Source organism: Puma concolor, chromosome B1 (assembly GCF_028749965.1).
Source record: "Puma concolor isolate L17-30 chromosome B1, mPumCon1.1.hap2, whole genome shotgun sequence".
NCBI classification, from domain to species: domain Eukaryota; kingdom Metazoa; phylum Chordata; class Mammalia; order Carnivora; family Felidae; genus Puma; species Puma concolor.
In genome coordinates this window covers 60,685,099-60,701,990 of record NC_141670.1, presented here as the reverse complement: position 1 = coordinate 60,701,990, position 16,892 = coordinate 60,685,099, and the positions used below count along the sequence as shown (strand labels likewise).

Below are 16,892 nucleotides of genomic sequence, written 5' to 3'. Positions count from 1 at the left end.
AAAAAGAACACTAAATTCAACTGGAGAATTAGGGAAAGATTCAGAGAAGAGATAGCAAAATTATGAGTGTAAGCTTTGGGGGCAATCACAAAGGAGTGCAATTAGGCAGATGGGTCAGATCATGGAAGAACACAGACGCAGAAGAACAGGTCATGTAAGGAGAACCATACATACTGAATATTGTTGGAGGGGAGTGGTAGAAAGTAAAGCTGAAAAAGTTAGGGCAAAACCTAAAACCTGCTGGCATACCAACAACCGTCAAAAAATTTAGACTTTATCATCTAAGCAAGGAAAAAAGAATATTGAACACGGAATAATTTAACCAATTTGAATGTTAGCAAGGGCCATTGTTAGCTATACTGGAGAGTAGTGACCTCTAAGGCTCTGGAGTCTAAAAAGAAGACCTCTATCGTCATTCAAGGAAGACATAATGAGCATCTAAACCAGACAGCAAGTAAAGCAGAGAGAATAATAGGGAGAGAATCTTGGACCTAGAGTTGTCAGGATTAGACATGAGAACGAGGAAGAGGAGTCAAAAATAAATTTCTACCAGGGCACCTGGGTGGCTTAGTCAGTTAAACACCAACTTCAGCTCAGATCATGATCTCATGGTCTGTGAGTTTGAGCCCCATGTCAGGCTCTGTGCCCACAGCTCAGAGCCTGGAGGCTGCTTCAGATTCTGTGTCTCCCTCTCTCTCTGCCCCGCCCCCTGCCCCCCCCCCCCACTCATGCTCTGTCTCTCTCTGTCTCTGAAAAATGAATAAACCTTAAAAAAAATTTTTTTTAAATTCAACCAAGCATAAAATTGGCATTTCAATGCATTCTAAAATTCATCCTATATTCACTTATGTGACTGTGATGGTAAATCAGTGACACCTCCATGTTGTGACCCAAGACAACATGTGTTGATTTTGATCTGAGAACTGAGAGCTGCAGTCACATATGCTTAGTTTGAGAGATGATTATGTCAGGTACATAATCCACCTATGCTCATAGGCTGTGGTCCTACCTCTCTGAAGTCCTAAATGAGACTCATCTACACAACTGAGGAATACATATATAAATATTATGGCCACTTATCTTCACCTGATTCTCCCACCCAAATTTACACAATTGGCAAATAAGTCCAAGCAGTAATTAGAACTTCTTTGTTGCACGTTCAAAGTATGTTTCCGACTGGACTTATGAAGTATTTTAACCTTTTTAGCCACTAATTTGTTTAGTTAAAATACTTACATTGTCTTTTGTTTCTCGATGGATTTTTTAACTTTTCGAAGTTTGTTGGTCACATCATGGGCTTCTTTATCAGCTTTGAGAGACCTTTTTTCCGCTTGCTTTTGCTCCAGGGAAGTTCCCACACTTAAAGCCCTCTCTTCTACATCTCCTAAGTTAAATCTACAAACAAATGAAAAGACTCCTTGCCTTGAAAACAATATCATATCAAGATTCAAATAAATTTGCACCTACTGTTAACATCCTGACATATACTTGTCAAGTTTTTAATTCCACTAATCTTTAGGTCTACCTCCTAAACAGAATCAAAGGCCCTTAGCATTCTGTAAATATATGTAAGTTCAGATTTCACAAATCTTCTGTGAATTTTAGAGACTCCTTTATTTTTCTCTTTATTTTTTCCCCCAGTTTTATTGAAGTAAAATTGGCATGTAACATTGTATAAGTTTAAGGTGTTCAGTAGGATGATTTCATACACGTGGATATCACAAAGTAATTACCATAATAAGGTTTGGTAACACATCCATCACTTCACATAGTTACTTTTTGTGTGTTAGTGTGGTGAGAAGATTTAAGATCTACTCGTTTAGCTATTCTAAAGTACACAATACAGTATTGTTAGCTATAGTCCCCATGTTGTACATTAGATTCCCAGAACTTAATCATATTATAAAAGTTAATTTATACCCTTTAACCAACATGTCTTCATTTCTCTCACCCGCTGTGTGCCCCCAGTCCGTGGCAACCACCAATCTACTCTGTTTGTATGGGTTCAGCTTTTTTAGATTCTATATATACAGTGAGATCATACAGTAAAACTTTGCTCTTAGGCAGTAATGGAGATAATCTCGGGCTCTCACCCTAACCTTCTGGATTGTAGTTACTTCTTTCCAGAAACCAGATAAACCTCAGGTGTTGCTGGCCTTTACAATCCAGAAATGTTTCCAGGCTCTGGGCTTTATACCTTTTGAAACGTAAATACCTAGGGACCTGGTGGTCCAGACTTCCTGCTACTGTAGGACTTAAACTAGCAACCTAGTGCAGGTTGTAACGATTTGGCCCTTTCAGACCTGATATATAAACTAGGAAAATAGGTAAAAGACCAAATTCACATGGTATGTGAAGAGTAATATGTTTCTAGGGGAAGTAAAATTTAAAAAAAAAAAAAATTCCTTATCTTTACATCACATGCATTTCCCTGAGTCAGGAAGCTAGGACCTTTGATAAGAAGACTGAAATGTCCATGGAAGTTTTAATCTCCTCTCAATATTTTATTGGCAAAATGCTGCGGCTGGCAGTAGCCAATAGCCATCATTACTATACTAACCACAGCTTCTTACAGCAAATCGTAAGTTGGCTCTCATCAATAAAGCTTTCTAAATGTGAGGCAAAGAGTTTTTGTAAAGTCTTTAAAGAGCTAGCATGAAGAGAAAATCTTGTTAGCTACTGAAAAGTAAATAAATTGGCATACTGGTGAAGCAAAGATTTAAAAAAAGGCAGTCTATACCACATGGCAGGAAATTTTATACAGTAGACAATGAAACAATAAAGTTAGTAAACACTTAGACCTGCTATTTTCAGACACTACTCTAACTGTCTTATATATATTTACTCATTTTGTATTCACAATGATCCTATGAGGAAAGCACTGTTACTATCCCGGTTTCACTACTGAAAAAATGGACACATAAGTGATCTGCCCAAGACTCCACATTTGTATGTGGCTGAGTCTGGCCTCCAAGTCCATGTTCTTAACTATGCAATCATGTTGTTTCTCTTTTATATTAATGCAGCTTACATGATCTAGGTGAACATCTGTATGAAATGACATCATTTCCATCACAGTATTTCACTGTTAAAAATCTAAATCACTTGGAAATAATTTTTTCCTCTCAAATCTCTCTGATAACCTATTTGAAATGAATGTGCTCACGACTGGACTTTAGCCAATAATACTGTGTAGTGCTACACTTAGGACTTTCATAATTTATTTGTATTTAATTCTCACCCCAACCCTATGCATTACTATTTTTCTCACCTTATTTTGCAAATGAGGAAACTAAGTTTGAAAGTCATCAGGTAGCTGTTTCGAAGTGCCATACTAATTGACAACAGAGGTAGGATCCAGACGTGAGCCTGACTGTGAAATGCATGTTTTTAAGCACACTGATACTGTCATTAACATTAAACATGCTTCACACTTTTTTTTTTTCTAGAGACCAGACTGGAGACGTTGACAGGTACAACTATTACTTGAAAAGCTCTCAGATGCACAGATTGAGCCCTAAAGTATCCTGATTTGTTGATGATCTGGAGTTACTTATGAGTAAATTAAACTGCATAAGACCAAGGATTTTCATAGTACATTTTCTAAAGAGCCCAAAATTCCATAGACATGCCAAGAATCAATTCCTCAAGCAAAATTAAATCCATGATATTTTTGTGAAATATGTTCCTTTTTTTTAAACATTGATGGATTTTAATGAATCAAAATTAAACAGAATTATTTAACAAAAAATAGCATAGGCAAAGTTAATGGGCAGGTGCTAGACTCAGAGAAGATAACTGCCAAATTAGTAACTGACAATGAATTAATTAGAATTCCTGAAAATAATACTCTGGTTTCTCTTCAGATCGTATAAATCTTCCGCCTTTTAGAATTCCCGAAAATAGTAAAAAAAAAAAAAAAAAAAAAAGCTACAAAACCCAAAAGAAAAATTACTTGAATAGCACATGAGCAAAAACTTGAAAGACTACTTACTTGAAAGAAATGCTCAAAGTCAATCCCGATCAGAGTAATGCAAATTACAACAGTAGCAAGACATGATTTTACACAATCAGAATGGCAACAATTAGAAAAACCGATCCCACAAGCTTGTGACGATAGGTCACAATAGAACCTCATGAACTACTGATGGGACATAAGCTAAGAAACCACATTAGGGGTAAGTCAACTTACCCCATTAGTTTGTCCACACTACAAAATATGGTGATTGTGCTCCTAGGTATAGGTTCCAAAGAAGCTTTTACAGGTGCATAAAACACTATATATTCTATTATACACTGCCCTTTGTTTCTTTTAATTGTGGTACAATTAATATACAAGATTATATTAGTTTCAGATGGGCAACAAAATGATTCAATATTTGCATATATTATGAAATGATTGCAATAATTCTAGTTAATATCTGTTACCATACATAGTTACAGAATTTGTTCACTTGTGATAAGAGCTTTTAACAACTAATCTCTTAGCAATATATGCAATACAATATTCTTAATATAGTAGCTATGCTTTACATTACATCTCCATGATTTATTTATTTTATATGTGGAAGTAAGTCTTGACTCCCTTCACATATTAGGTGAAAATATTTTACTTTTTAAATATTTTAAGCACGTATGTGTACATGAACAATAAATATAGTTATTTTTGGATTTCTATTTTACAGTTAGGCTTCCAGAAATATCCCAGATGCACAGAATTGTGTTTGTTTCTAACTGAAATCTATAGCCACACTCTAAAGTAAAGTAGGTGAGCTGTGTAACTTCTTAGTAGTTTGAAAATGTATTTTCCTTGTCCCAATAACAAAGGTCAAAGGAACCACTGTACTGTAATCTCCAAAAGTTCCAAACACAACAATACATTTAATTATCATTATTATTTTAAATATATATCACCAGTAATGATTAATTACTATATGTCTATTTAGGTGTAAACAATTTCATTAAACTTTGCCACTTAAGCGAGATTATGTTGCCTTATTTATTATTTATTTATTTATTTATTTATTTATTTATTTATTTATATCTGTGGCTTCTTTAAAGTTTCCATGGCTTAAAATAGTCTGAAATTATCTAAAGTAAATAAAGCATTTTTTCTGATCCCAAACTATGTGATACAACTTAATATCCAATTAATAAATATATTTTCATATAATTTATACTTCACCAAAACTGGATGATTACATTCAATTTTAAGCTATTTCATGGTACAGCACATAAAATTTAGCAAGATAGCAGTGTCTCAAAGTTACAGTTCCCATAACCATAAATTAAAAACAATAAAATACCCCGTGAATAAAGATGCTAACATATAGTAAGGATACTTTAATTTTATATGGGATACTTGTGTGCATAAACATTCAATTTATTTTGCAAAGAACCTCATTATTTACTGGAAATGTATAAGACCGAAATAAAAATATAATAGTTTACAATAAAAATATAACAAAAAAAGGAGTAGAAAACTATTTAAAGATGGCAATTTGTAATAACACAAGTAAAAAAAATTTTTTCAAGAACTGAACTAGAAAGATGCTAAATATGCATTCTGCTAACAAATGAGCACCAAAAACAGTAATGAATAGCTTATTACAACAGTGGATTTTGTAACTTTCCTCACCTTAAAAGAATAAGCCTGATACAAATTATAAAAAAAAAAAATTAAATTAGATGACTTACAAAAAAAATAATGCCGGTAACTTTTCCATTTTCCTTAGCTTCTCAACGAGCAGTGGAAACATTTTTACTGTGTTTCCTGAACTAAATACTGAATCAGGACTAAGATTCCTCAGAACCATTTTGGCCTGTAGCAATGAATAAAAAATTTTATTAGTTTTAAATGCTGCATAATAAAAAAAGGAATTACTACTTTTGGCTAAAATATTTTCATGGTCATCTAATCTATGTTTCTGAGCTTTTTAAAATAAAATATAATAACAAAGTAAGTATAAAAATATAAAATTTTGTAAAGAAACCATCAAAGAAATATGTAAATCAATGCACTAAAAGAACAACGACAAAAAGAGGAATATATATATACATGCACACATATATGCAATTTAACATGCAATTATTTAAGTCGACACAAATCAGTCAGAAAGAGGTTGTTGAGTAAATGCTGTTGGTTATACTGTGGCTGAAGGTAGGGTAAATCAGTTTCTCTCCATGTCATGTATAAAAATCACTTTCAAATACATTCTGAATGTTTTTAAATGACAAAATAAATGGAAGGAAATGGAAGTTAATTATGTTTCTGAATGGGAGATGATCTAACTCAAAACGTAATGTAAAAAACTCACATGGGAAAAGTCTAATATATGTCACTCCCCAAAAATCAAAAACCACAATGTGTGACAATAAGACAAGCTTCAAAATATAAAAACCATCATCAACTTACTTAATATAAATATGTAAAACTTACATGATCCCAAGTTAAGGTTTTAATATACAAATAGTTCCTACAAGTTGCAATAAAAATCATGAAAGAAAAAAATTACAATTGGAATGCCTGGGTGGTTCAGTCAGTTAAGCATCCAACTCTTGATTCTGGCTCAGGTCATGATCTCACAGTTCGTGAGATCAAGCCACCCATCAGGCTCTGTGCTGACAGCATGGAGCCTGCTTGGTATTCTCCTCCTGTCTCTCTGCTCCTCTCTCTCTCTCTCTCTCTCTCTCTCTCTCTCTCTCTCTCAAAATAAATAAACTTAAAAAAAAATCCCAAGACAGCAGAAGATAGAGGAGTAAAGAATCTTCTCATTTACTGTTACTGTGATTTCAATCTCTCTGCTGTCATCAAGAACACTGACTCTGTGGATAGTGACCCCTCTGTTCTTATCTATTATAACACCAAACAGGAATTCCTGGCTTCTGGTACATGTTTTAGAAAGCACCAAGTATTAAACAAAGACCAATTTCCTTTTCCTCTTTCTATTCTATCTCTGAATCACTAGACTTCCAGTTCAACTTACAATCCTAAAATGAAAATTGAAGACTAAAATAATAACAATAATAGTAGTGGTGATAATGACACCAAGGTAACTCAAGAAAACAAGGAACATATTGTTTTGCCAAAAAACATGTGAAAATTACCTCCTCAGCATGGCCATTTTTAATCCAACTTGTTAATTCTGCCTTTAAGCTCTCTTCGTATTTTCTAACATCCAACTTTTTAATGACTATTTTATTCTTACAATGAATGGATTTCTCTGGATCCAACTCCTTGAAAAGAAATGCCACAAAGTTAAATAAAATCATGCAAGAAAATCCAAAGATGTTTCTCAATTATACATTTCACTAAAAGAATCACAAGCTTCTTAAGAGTATAAACTATTAAATGTCTTTTTATCCCCCCGAAGTTTCCAGTACATAAACCTAACAGGACACATGAACTCTTCAAAGGAAAGAATGCAGAGCAAAACCAAGTAGAAGATGAAAACAGACAGCAATTAGGGCGTAAAGAGAGAAGGGGAGCACAATGAAAGAAGATGAAGGAATATGAATCCAAGATGTAAAAGGAGACTAAGATATTGTAGCACCCCAGAAATTGAAAGAAAGGAAGAAGAATGTCTGAGAAGGGGCAGTTGTATTTTGGAGAGTGTATGTATGATTTTAAAAGATTAGATGCACATGATCAGAAAGGGTGAGAATTTGTCTTTATGAACAGCAGTGTTACCATCCACTATAATAAAATTAATTCAGATTAATTGTGTAATTATTACTTACTTGGGCCCTGGGCCAGCTTTCCCAGAATTGAAACATGGTATCATAAAGCTGGATGGTTTCTCGAGGGGAAAGGGTAAGGTCAGAAGGAAATCCATACTTTTCAATCTACATTTAAAATAAAATTAACAATTTTAATATTCTTGTATTTTATCTTATGTTCTGTCCTTTGCCTCATGAACCTAGGTAAAACCTCCGAACATGAGAGACGCTATTTTGGAACTAAAACTTTATTCTGTTTTTGAAACAGTAACTACAACGGACTATTGAACTGGGCAAAGGAATAGGACTGAAAACAGGACTGTTGCATGTGCATTCTTGATAAAAACTAGACACTCTGAAAAAGATATTTTCCTAGTAACTGACATAATGTACTCAGAAAACCAATAAATTATAAAATGTCATCACATCTTCCAATCATAATTCTTGGAAAACAACTTGTGTAAGTTTCCTGATAGGGAAAGATAGGATAAAATAGGCAGAGAGGGAATGATTAGGACCTGAGGTACCAGGGTAGGAAAAGACACATATTTTGGAACAATACTAGGAGGGTCTGACCACAGCCAACCCCCCTCAGGGGTAAGTGTCCTCTTAAGAATGTAATAAACACCACCCACTCCCCCTCAGGTTTCCCTCAGGAATTTGACAAAAGACCTAACTAAAAATAAGTAGTAAACCATAAAATGCATAACCCAAAAGGAATGATATGGCCATAGACCACCCCTCATACAATGGAAATGAGCCAATCACGAAGGGACAAGCCAGCACCTAGACTTATCAAGCCAATGAGGGTAGGACCTGAGCAGGAACTAGGGGTAAGGGAAGGGAGGGCCGACCGGAACCCTATAAAACAAGGACTCTAGCCTATAGTTCGCAGGCATTCACTTTCAAATGTCGCCTCTCTATAGAGAGCTTTCCTACTATTCCTCCTTTCTGGTCTTAAACTGTAATAAACTTTTGCCTGCTGCTCATTTTGTGCCCACCTCTTCATTCTTCGAAGCCACAAGACAAGGAACCTGGGGAGTTGAAGCAAAAACTCCTGCAACACCAGGTCTTGCTAATAAAGACCTTTGGCATTTACTTTTCAATGGGACAAAATTTGGGTTGCTACCCAAATCTGTGCTTCCCAGTTTGCAATTCTAAGACCCAAATAAATACTTTTGTTTTAGTTCAATTCTTCCTCTTTTTTTCAGTCAGCAGCCTCAGAGTCACTATCATGAATGCAAAGACTTTCAAAACAGCACTAAACTAAAAAGTTCAAATGATGGTCAGTGCTACATGCAAACAAAATACTAACCAAGAGTGTGCTTGATTTAGCAAAATTGGGGAAAAAAATAAAAACTCCAAAAAGTGGGTTTATTGTTTCCCAAACCTTTTAATTGGGCTAATTCTCTATAGATGCTTCCACATTTCAAATCAAGAGTACTGGGAAGCTAAAAACTTGGTGGACTATTTAGACAAGAAATCACAACCGGTACCCTGCAGGTTGAAATTGATTCAATTAGTAACATGATTCTTTGCTTTAGAGTACCAACCCAGGCTAAAGGGGACAAGTCTTACTTGCTTAAGTTCTAAGATAAGAACTTGGTCAACTTTAACACGAACACTTTCCGATCACCTTCAGGACAGTCAAGAAAGCTTCTTCCCCAGCTCAGTCCCTTGGTTCTGCTTTAAGCCTTTTGGATAATGCAGGGCATTAATTTCTCCACAAGTGTTTTAAAGCATAAATCAAAAATTCCTGTTTCTGAAAAAGCTTGCATTGTAGTATTTTCTGCTGATGTCAGCCAATATTGCTAAAAAAATTGCCTGTCAAACCATGATCCCTGAAATGCCAATAGGTATTCTTTAAAAGAAAGGGGAGGAGGAGGAGGAAGATGGCGGCGTAGGAGGACGCTGGGCTCACCGCGCGTCCTGCTGATCACTTAGATTCCACCTACACCTGCCTAAATAACCCAGAAAACCGCCAGAGGATTAGCAGAACGGAGTCGCCGGAGCCAAGCACAGACGAGAAGCCCACGGAAGAGGGTAGGAAGGGCGGCGAGGCGGTGCGCGCTCCACGGACTGGCGGGAGGGAGCCGGGGCGGAGGGGCGGCTCCCCGGCCAAGCAGAGCGCCAGAGTCTGGCTTGCAAAAAGCGGAGGGGCCTGACGGACTGTGTTCCGACAGCAAGCGCGACTTAGCGGCTGGGAGGTCATAAGTTAACAGCTCTGCTCAGAAAGCTGGAAGGCTGGAGGACAAAGGGAAGGAAAGCTGCTGAGCCCCCGGACGACAGAGCTCAGTTTGGTGGGGAACAAAGGCGCTCGCCAGCGCCATCTCCCCCGCCCATCCCCCAGCCAAAATCCCAAAGAGCACCAGTTCCTGCCAGGGAACTTGCTCGCTCCGCGCAAACACCCAACTCTGCCCTTCTGCGGAGCCAAACCTCCAGCAGCGGATCTGACTCCCTCCTGCTGCCACAGGGCCCCTCCTGAAGTGGATCACCTAAGGAGAAGCAAGCTAAGCCTGCCCCTCCTGCCCCCGTGCACCTTGCCTACCCACCCCAGCTAAGACGCCAGATCCCCAGCATCACAAGCCTGGCAGTGTGCAAGTAGCCCAGACAGGCCACCCCACCCCACAGTGAATCCCGCCCCTAGGAGAGGGGAAGAGAAGGCACCCACCAGTCTGACTGTGGACACAGCTGCGGGCTGGGGGCAGACATCAGGTCTGACTGCGGCTCCGCCCACCAACTCCAGTTATACACCACAGCACAGGGGAAGTGCCCTGCAGGTCCCCACCACGCCAGGGACTATCCAAAATGACCAAGCGGAAGAATTCCCCTCAGAAGAATCTCCAGGAAATAACAACAGCTAATGAGCTGATCAAAAAGGATTTAAATAATATAACAGAAAGTGAATTTAGAATAATAGTCATAAAATTAATCGCTGGGCTTGAAAACAGTATAGCTGACAATAGAGAATCTCTTGCTACAGAGATCAAGGGACTAAGGAACAGTCACGAGGAGCTGAAAAACGCTTTAAACGAAATGCATAACAAAATGGAAACCACCACGGCTCGGATTGAAGAGGCAGAGGAGAGAATAGGTGAACTAGAAGATAAAGTTATGGAAAAAGAGGAAGCTGAGAAAAAGAGAGATAAAAAAATCCAGGAGTATGAGGGGAAAATTAGAGAACTAAGTGATACACTAAAAAGAAATAATATACGCATAATAGGTATCCCAGAGGAGGAAGAGACAGGGAAAGGTGCTGAAGGGGTACTTGAAGAAATAATAGCTGAGAACTTCCCTGAAGTGGGGAAGGAAAAAGGCATTGAAATCCAAGAGGCACAGAGAACTCCCTTCAGACGTAACTTGAATCGATCTTCTGCACGACATATCATAGTGAAACTGGCAAAATACAAGGATAAAGAGAAAATTCTGAAAGCAGCAAGGGGTAAACGTGCCCTCACATATAAAGGGAGACCTATAAGACTCGTGACTGATCTCTCTTTTGAAACTTGGCAGGCCAGAAAGAATTGGCACGAGATTTTCAGGGTGCTAGACAGAAAAAATATGCAGCCGAGAATCCTTTATCCAGCAAGTCTGTCATTTAGAATAGAAGGAGAGATAAAGGTCTTCCCAAACAAACAAAAACTGAAGGAATTTGTCACCACTAAACCAGCCCTCCAAGAGATCCTAAGGGGGACCCTGTGAGACAAAGTACCAGAGACATCACTACAAGCATAAAACATACAGACATCACAATGACTCTAAACCCATATCTTTCTATAATAACACTGAATGTAAATGGATTAAATGCGCCAACCAAAAGACATAGGGTATCAGAATGGATAAAAAAACAAGACCCATCTATTTGCTGTCTACAAGAGACTCATTTTAGACCTGAGGACACCTTTAGATTGAGAGTGAGGGGATGGAGAACTATTTATCATGCGACTGGAAGCCAAAAGAAAGCTGGAGTAGCCATACTTCTATCAGACAAACTAGCCTTTAAATTAAAGGCTGTAACGAGAGATGAAGAAGGACATTATATAATAGTGACAGGGTCTATCCATCAGGAGGAGCTAACAATTATAAATGTCTATGTGCCAAATACCGGAGCGCCCAAATATATAAAACAATTACTCATAAACATAAGCAACCTTATTGAGAAGAATGTGGTAATTGCAGGGGACTTTAACACCCCACTTACAGAAATGGATAGATCATCTAGACACACGGTCAATAAAGAAACAAGGGCCCTGAATGAGACATTGGATCAGATGGACTTGACAGATATATTTAGAACTCTGCATCCCAAAGCAACAGAATATACTTTCTTCTCGAGTGCACATGGAACATTCTCCAAGATAGATCATATACTGGGTCACAAAACAGCCCTTCATAAGTTTACAAGAATTGAAATCCTACCATGCATACTTTCAGACCACAATGCTATGAAACTTGAAATCAACCACAGAAAAAAGTCTGGAAAACCTCCAAAAGCATGGAGGTTAAAGAACACCCTACTAACGAATGAGTGGGTCAACCAGGCAATTAGAGAAGAAATTAAAAAATATATGGAAACAAACGAAAATGAAAATACAACAATCCAAACGCTTTGGGACGCAGCGAAGGCAGTCCTGAGAGGAAAATACATTGCAATCCAGGCCGATCTCAAGAAACAAGAAAAATCCCAAATACAAAATCTAACAGCACACCTAAAGGAAATAGAAGCAGAACAGCAAAGGCAGCCTAAACCCAGCAGAAGAAGAGAAATAATAAAGATCAGAGCAGAAATAAACAATATAGAATCTAAAAAAACTGTAGAGCAGATCAACGAAACCAAGAGTTGGTTTTTTGAAAAAATAAACAAAATTGACAAACCTCTAGCCAGGCTTCTCAAAAAGAAAAGGGAGATGACCCAAATAGATAAAATCATGAATGAAAATGGAATTATGACAACCAATCCCTCAGAGATACAAACAATTATCAGGGAATACTATGAAAAATTATATGCCAACAAATTGGACAACCTGGAAGAAATGGACAAATTCCTGAACACCCACACTCTTCCAAAACTCAATCAGGAGGAAACAGAAAGCTTGAACAGACCCATAACCAGCGAAGAAATTGAATCGGTTATCAAAAATCTCCCAACAAATAAGAGTCCAGGACCAGATGGCTTCCCAGGGGAGTTCTACCAGACGTTTAAAGCAGAGATAATACCTATCCTTCTCAAGCTATTCCAAGAAATAGAAAGGGAAGGAAAACTTCCAGACTCATTCTATGAAGCCAGTATGACTTTGATTCCTAAACCAGACAGAGACCCAGTAAAAAAAGAGAACTACAGGCCAATATCCCTGATGAATATGGATGCAAAAATTCTCAATAAGATACTAGCAAATCGAATTCAACAGCATATAAAAAGAATTATTCACCATGATCAAGTGGGATTCATTCCTGGGATGCAGGGCTGGTTCAACATTCGCAAATGAATCAACGTGATACATCACATTAACAAAAAAAAAGAGAAGAACCATATGATCCTGTCAATCGATGCAGAAAAGGCCTTTGACAAAATCCAGCACCCTTTCTTAATAAAAACCCTTGAGAAAGTCGGGATAGAAGGAACATACTTAAAGATCATAAAAGCCATTTATGAAAAGCCCACAGCTAACATCATCCTCAACGGGGAAAAACCGAGAGCTTTTTCCCTGAGATCAGGAACACGACAGGGATGCCCACTCTCACCGCTGTTGTTTAACATAGTGCTGGAAGTTCTAGCATCAGCAATCAGACAGCAAAAGGAAATCAAAGGCATCAAAATTGGCAAAGATGAAGTCAAGCTTTCGCTTTTTGCAGATGACATGATATTATACGTGGAAAATCCGATAGACTCCACCAAAAGTCTGCTAGAACTGATACATGAATTCAGCAAAGTTGCAGGATACAAAATCAATGTACAGAAATCAGTTGCATTCTTATACACTAACAATGAAGCAACAGAAAGACAAATAAAGAAACTGATCCCATTCACAATTGCACCAAGAAGCATAAAATACCTAGGAATAAATCTAACCAAAGATGTAAAAGATCTGTATGCTGAAAACTATAGAAAGCTTATGAAGGTAATTGAAGAAGATATAAAGAAATGGAAAGACATTCCCTGCTCATGGATTGGAAGAATAAATATTGTCAAAATGTCAATACTACCCAAAGCTATCTACACATTCAATGCAATCCCAATCAAAATTGCACCAGCATTCTTCTCGAAACTAGAACAAGCAATCCTAAAATTCATATGGAACCACAAAAGGCCCCGAATAGCCAAAGTAATTTTGAAGAAGAAGAACAAAGCAGGAGGCATCACAATCCCAGACTTTAGCCTCTACTACAAAGCTGTCATCATCAAGACAGCATGGTATTGGCACAAAAACAGACACATAGATCAATGGAATAGAATAGAAACCCCAGAACTAAACCCACAAACGTATGGCCAACTCATCTTTGACAAAGCAGGAAAGAACATCCAATGGAAAAAAGACAGTCTCTTTAACAAATGGTGCTGGGAGAACTGGACAGCAACATGCAGAAGGTTGAAACTAGACCACTTTCTCACACCATTCACAAAAATAAACTCAAAATGGATAAAGGACCTGAATGTGAGACAGGAAACCATCAAAACCTTAGAGGAGAAAGCAGGAAAACACCTCTCTGACCTCAGCCGTAGCAATCTCTTCCTCGACACATCCCCAAAGGCAAGGGAATTAAAAGCAAAAGTGAATTACTGGGACCTTATGAAGATAAAAAGCTTCTGCACAGCAAAGGAAACAACCAACAAAACTAAAAGGCAACCAACGGAATGGGAAAAGATATTTGCAAATGACATATCGGACAAAGGGCTAGTATCCAAAATCTATAAAGAGCTCACCAAAGTCCACACCCGAAAAGCAAATAACCCAGTGAAGAAATGGGCAGAAAACATGAATAGACACTTCTCTAAAGAAGACATCCGGATGGCCAACAGGCACATGAAAAGATGTTCAGCGTCGCTCCTTATCAGGGAAATACAAATCAAAACCACACTCAGGTATCACCTCACGCCAGTCAGAGTGGCCAAAATGAACAAATCAGGAGACTATAGATGCTGGAGAGGATGTGGAGAAACGGGAACCCTCTTGCACTGTTGGTGGGAATGCAAATTGGTGCAGCCGCTCTGGAAAGCAGTGTGGAGGTTCCTCAGAAAATTAAAAATAGACCTACCCTATGACCCAGCAATAGCACTGCTAGGAATTTATCCAAGGGACACAGGAGTACTGATGCATAGGGGCACTTGTACCCCAATGTTCATAGCAGCACTTTCAACAATAGCCAAATTATGGAAAGAGCCTAAATGTCCATCAACTGATGAATGGATAAAGAAATTGTGGTTTATATACACTATGGAATACTACGTGGCAATGAGAAAAAATGAAATATGGCCTTTTGTAGCAACGTGGATGGAACTGGAGAGTGTGATGCTAAGTGAAATAAGCCATACAGAGAAAGACAGATACCATATGGTTTCACTCTTATGTGGATCCTGAGAAACTTAACAGGAACCCATGGGGGAGGGGAAGGAAAAAAAAAAAGAGGTTAGAGTGGGAGAGAGCCAAAGCATAAGAGACTGTTGAGAACTGAGAACAAACTAAGGGTTGATGGGGGGTGGGAGGGAGGAGAGGGTGGGTGATGGGTATTGAGGAGGGCACCTTTTGGGATGAGCACTGGGTGTTGTATGGAAGCCAATTTGACAATAAATTTCATATAAATTTAAAAAAATAAAAATAAATAAAAAAAATAAAAATAAAAGAAAGGGGAGTGTCTTTTCACAGGTGTTCTATTAAATAGGCTTCTAGAAGGTTTGCCATTGGAAATGTCAAATCTCAAAGAAGGGACAATCATATACAGATTTCTCCAAACTTATGTGACGATAGGGCATTTGTTTTAGTAAATACCTGTTAAGTTTTAAAAGCTAGGTTTGGAAATTCTGGGCAATAAAGCCATGCCAAACACACACATTTGGAAAACAACAACAACAACAACAACAACAACAACAACAACAACTGGTAGAATGGAAAGTACAGTAGAGTTTGAATTAGAAGATTTAGTTTCAATTCTACTTAAAAAGGCCAGTTTAGTTCTTCATCCATAATATAGGAATTAAAATATCTGTACTTCTGCCTGATAGAGTGGTAAAATCAAATAAGATACACATATCGGCATGATTTTTAAACTTTTAAAACTAGTAGATACGTAAGTCCTGAAGATCTAATGCACAGTATCGTCATTACAGATAACAATACTGTATTATAAACATGAAACATGCTAAGAGACTAGATCTTAATTACTGCCACCACAAAATAAAATCTTAATTATGTGACCTGATAGGGGTGTTAGCTAAAGCTACAAGGGCAATCATATCACAACATATAAATGTGTCCAATCAGCATGTTGTACACCTTAAGCTTTCACAATGGTACATGTCAAATATATTTGTTAAAAAATCAATTAGTCTTGAATTAAGCTTGTGAAAAAACTGTAGGATGCAAATCATTCCATGGAATTATCATTTAGCATCTCTCAGTTGGACTATTAAAAGCTAGCTAGATAGTAATGACTGCATTATGTCAACATAGTAACTGAATATGTTATTTTGGAATGTTAGCATTTTGTTCTTTTATTAACACTACTTGAAGGTGGTGGGGCACCTGAATGGCTCATTTGGTTTAAGCATTGGACTTCTGATTTTAGCTCAGGCATGATCTCACCGTTTGGTTTATGGGATCGAGCCCTGTGTCACGCTCTATGCTGACAGCACAAAGCCTGCTTGGGATTCTCTCTCCCCCCCTTTCTCTCTGCTCCTTTCCTGCTCTCTCTCTCTCTCTCTCTCTCTGTCTCAAAATAAATAAACTTAAAAAAAATACTACTTGAAAATGGCAAACTTTTTGCCTACTAAAATACATATATGTAAAATAAATTCAAAATGTGTCACAGTTTTTAAGATATAAATCTTATTTCTGTCACTAGAATGTTTATGATTTCTTAAGTCTCTTATTTAACCTTTGTACAGAGCGTGGCTTTCTTCATTTCCAAAATGGACAATAATTCTGTCTATGCCATAGATTTGTTGTAAGAATTAAGTT

At 37.6% G+C, this 16,892-nt stretch overlaps 1 protein-coding gene across 6 annotated transcripts in view; it reads right to left on the bottom strand.

Annotated features, from left to right (window-relative positions):
• LOC112858881 (putative ATP-dependent RNA helicase DDX60) overlaps nt 1-16,892 on the bottom strand; it is a 114,185-nt gene that overhangs the window by 44,148 nt on the left and 53,145 nt on the right. For all 6 annotated transcript variants that reach the window (XR_015250137.1, XM_086703904.1, XM_086703905.1 and 3 more), the window contains 4 exons: nt 7,741-7,845; nt 7,108-7,236; nt 5,698-5,822; nt 1,237-1,395 (listed from right to left, as the gene is read on the bottom strand). Coding sequence is in view for 5 of the 6 variants with exons in the window: in XM_086703904.1 (XP_086560030.1) it covers nt 1,237-1,395; nt 5,698-5,822; nt 7,108-7,236; nt 7,741-7,845 (518 nt within the window). In the remaining variant the exon portion in view is untranslated. The remainder of the gene's footprint in view (nt 1-1,236; nt 1,396-5,697; nt 5,823-7,107; nt 7,237-7,740; nt 7,846-16,892) is intronic.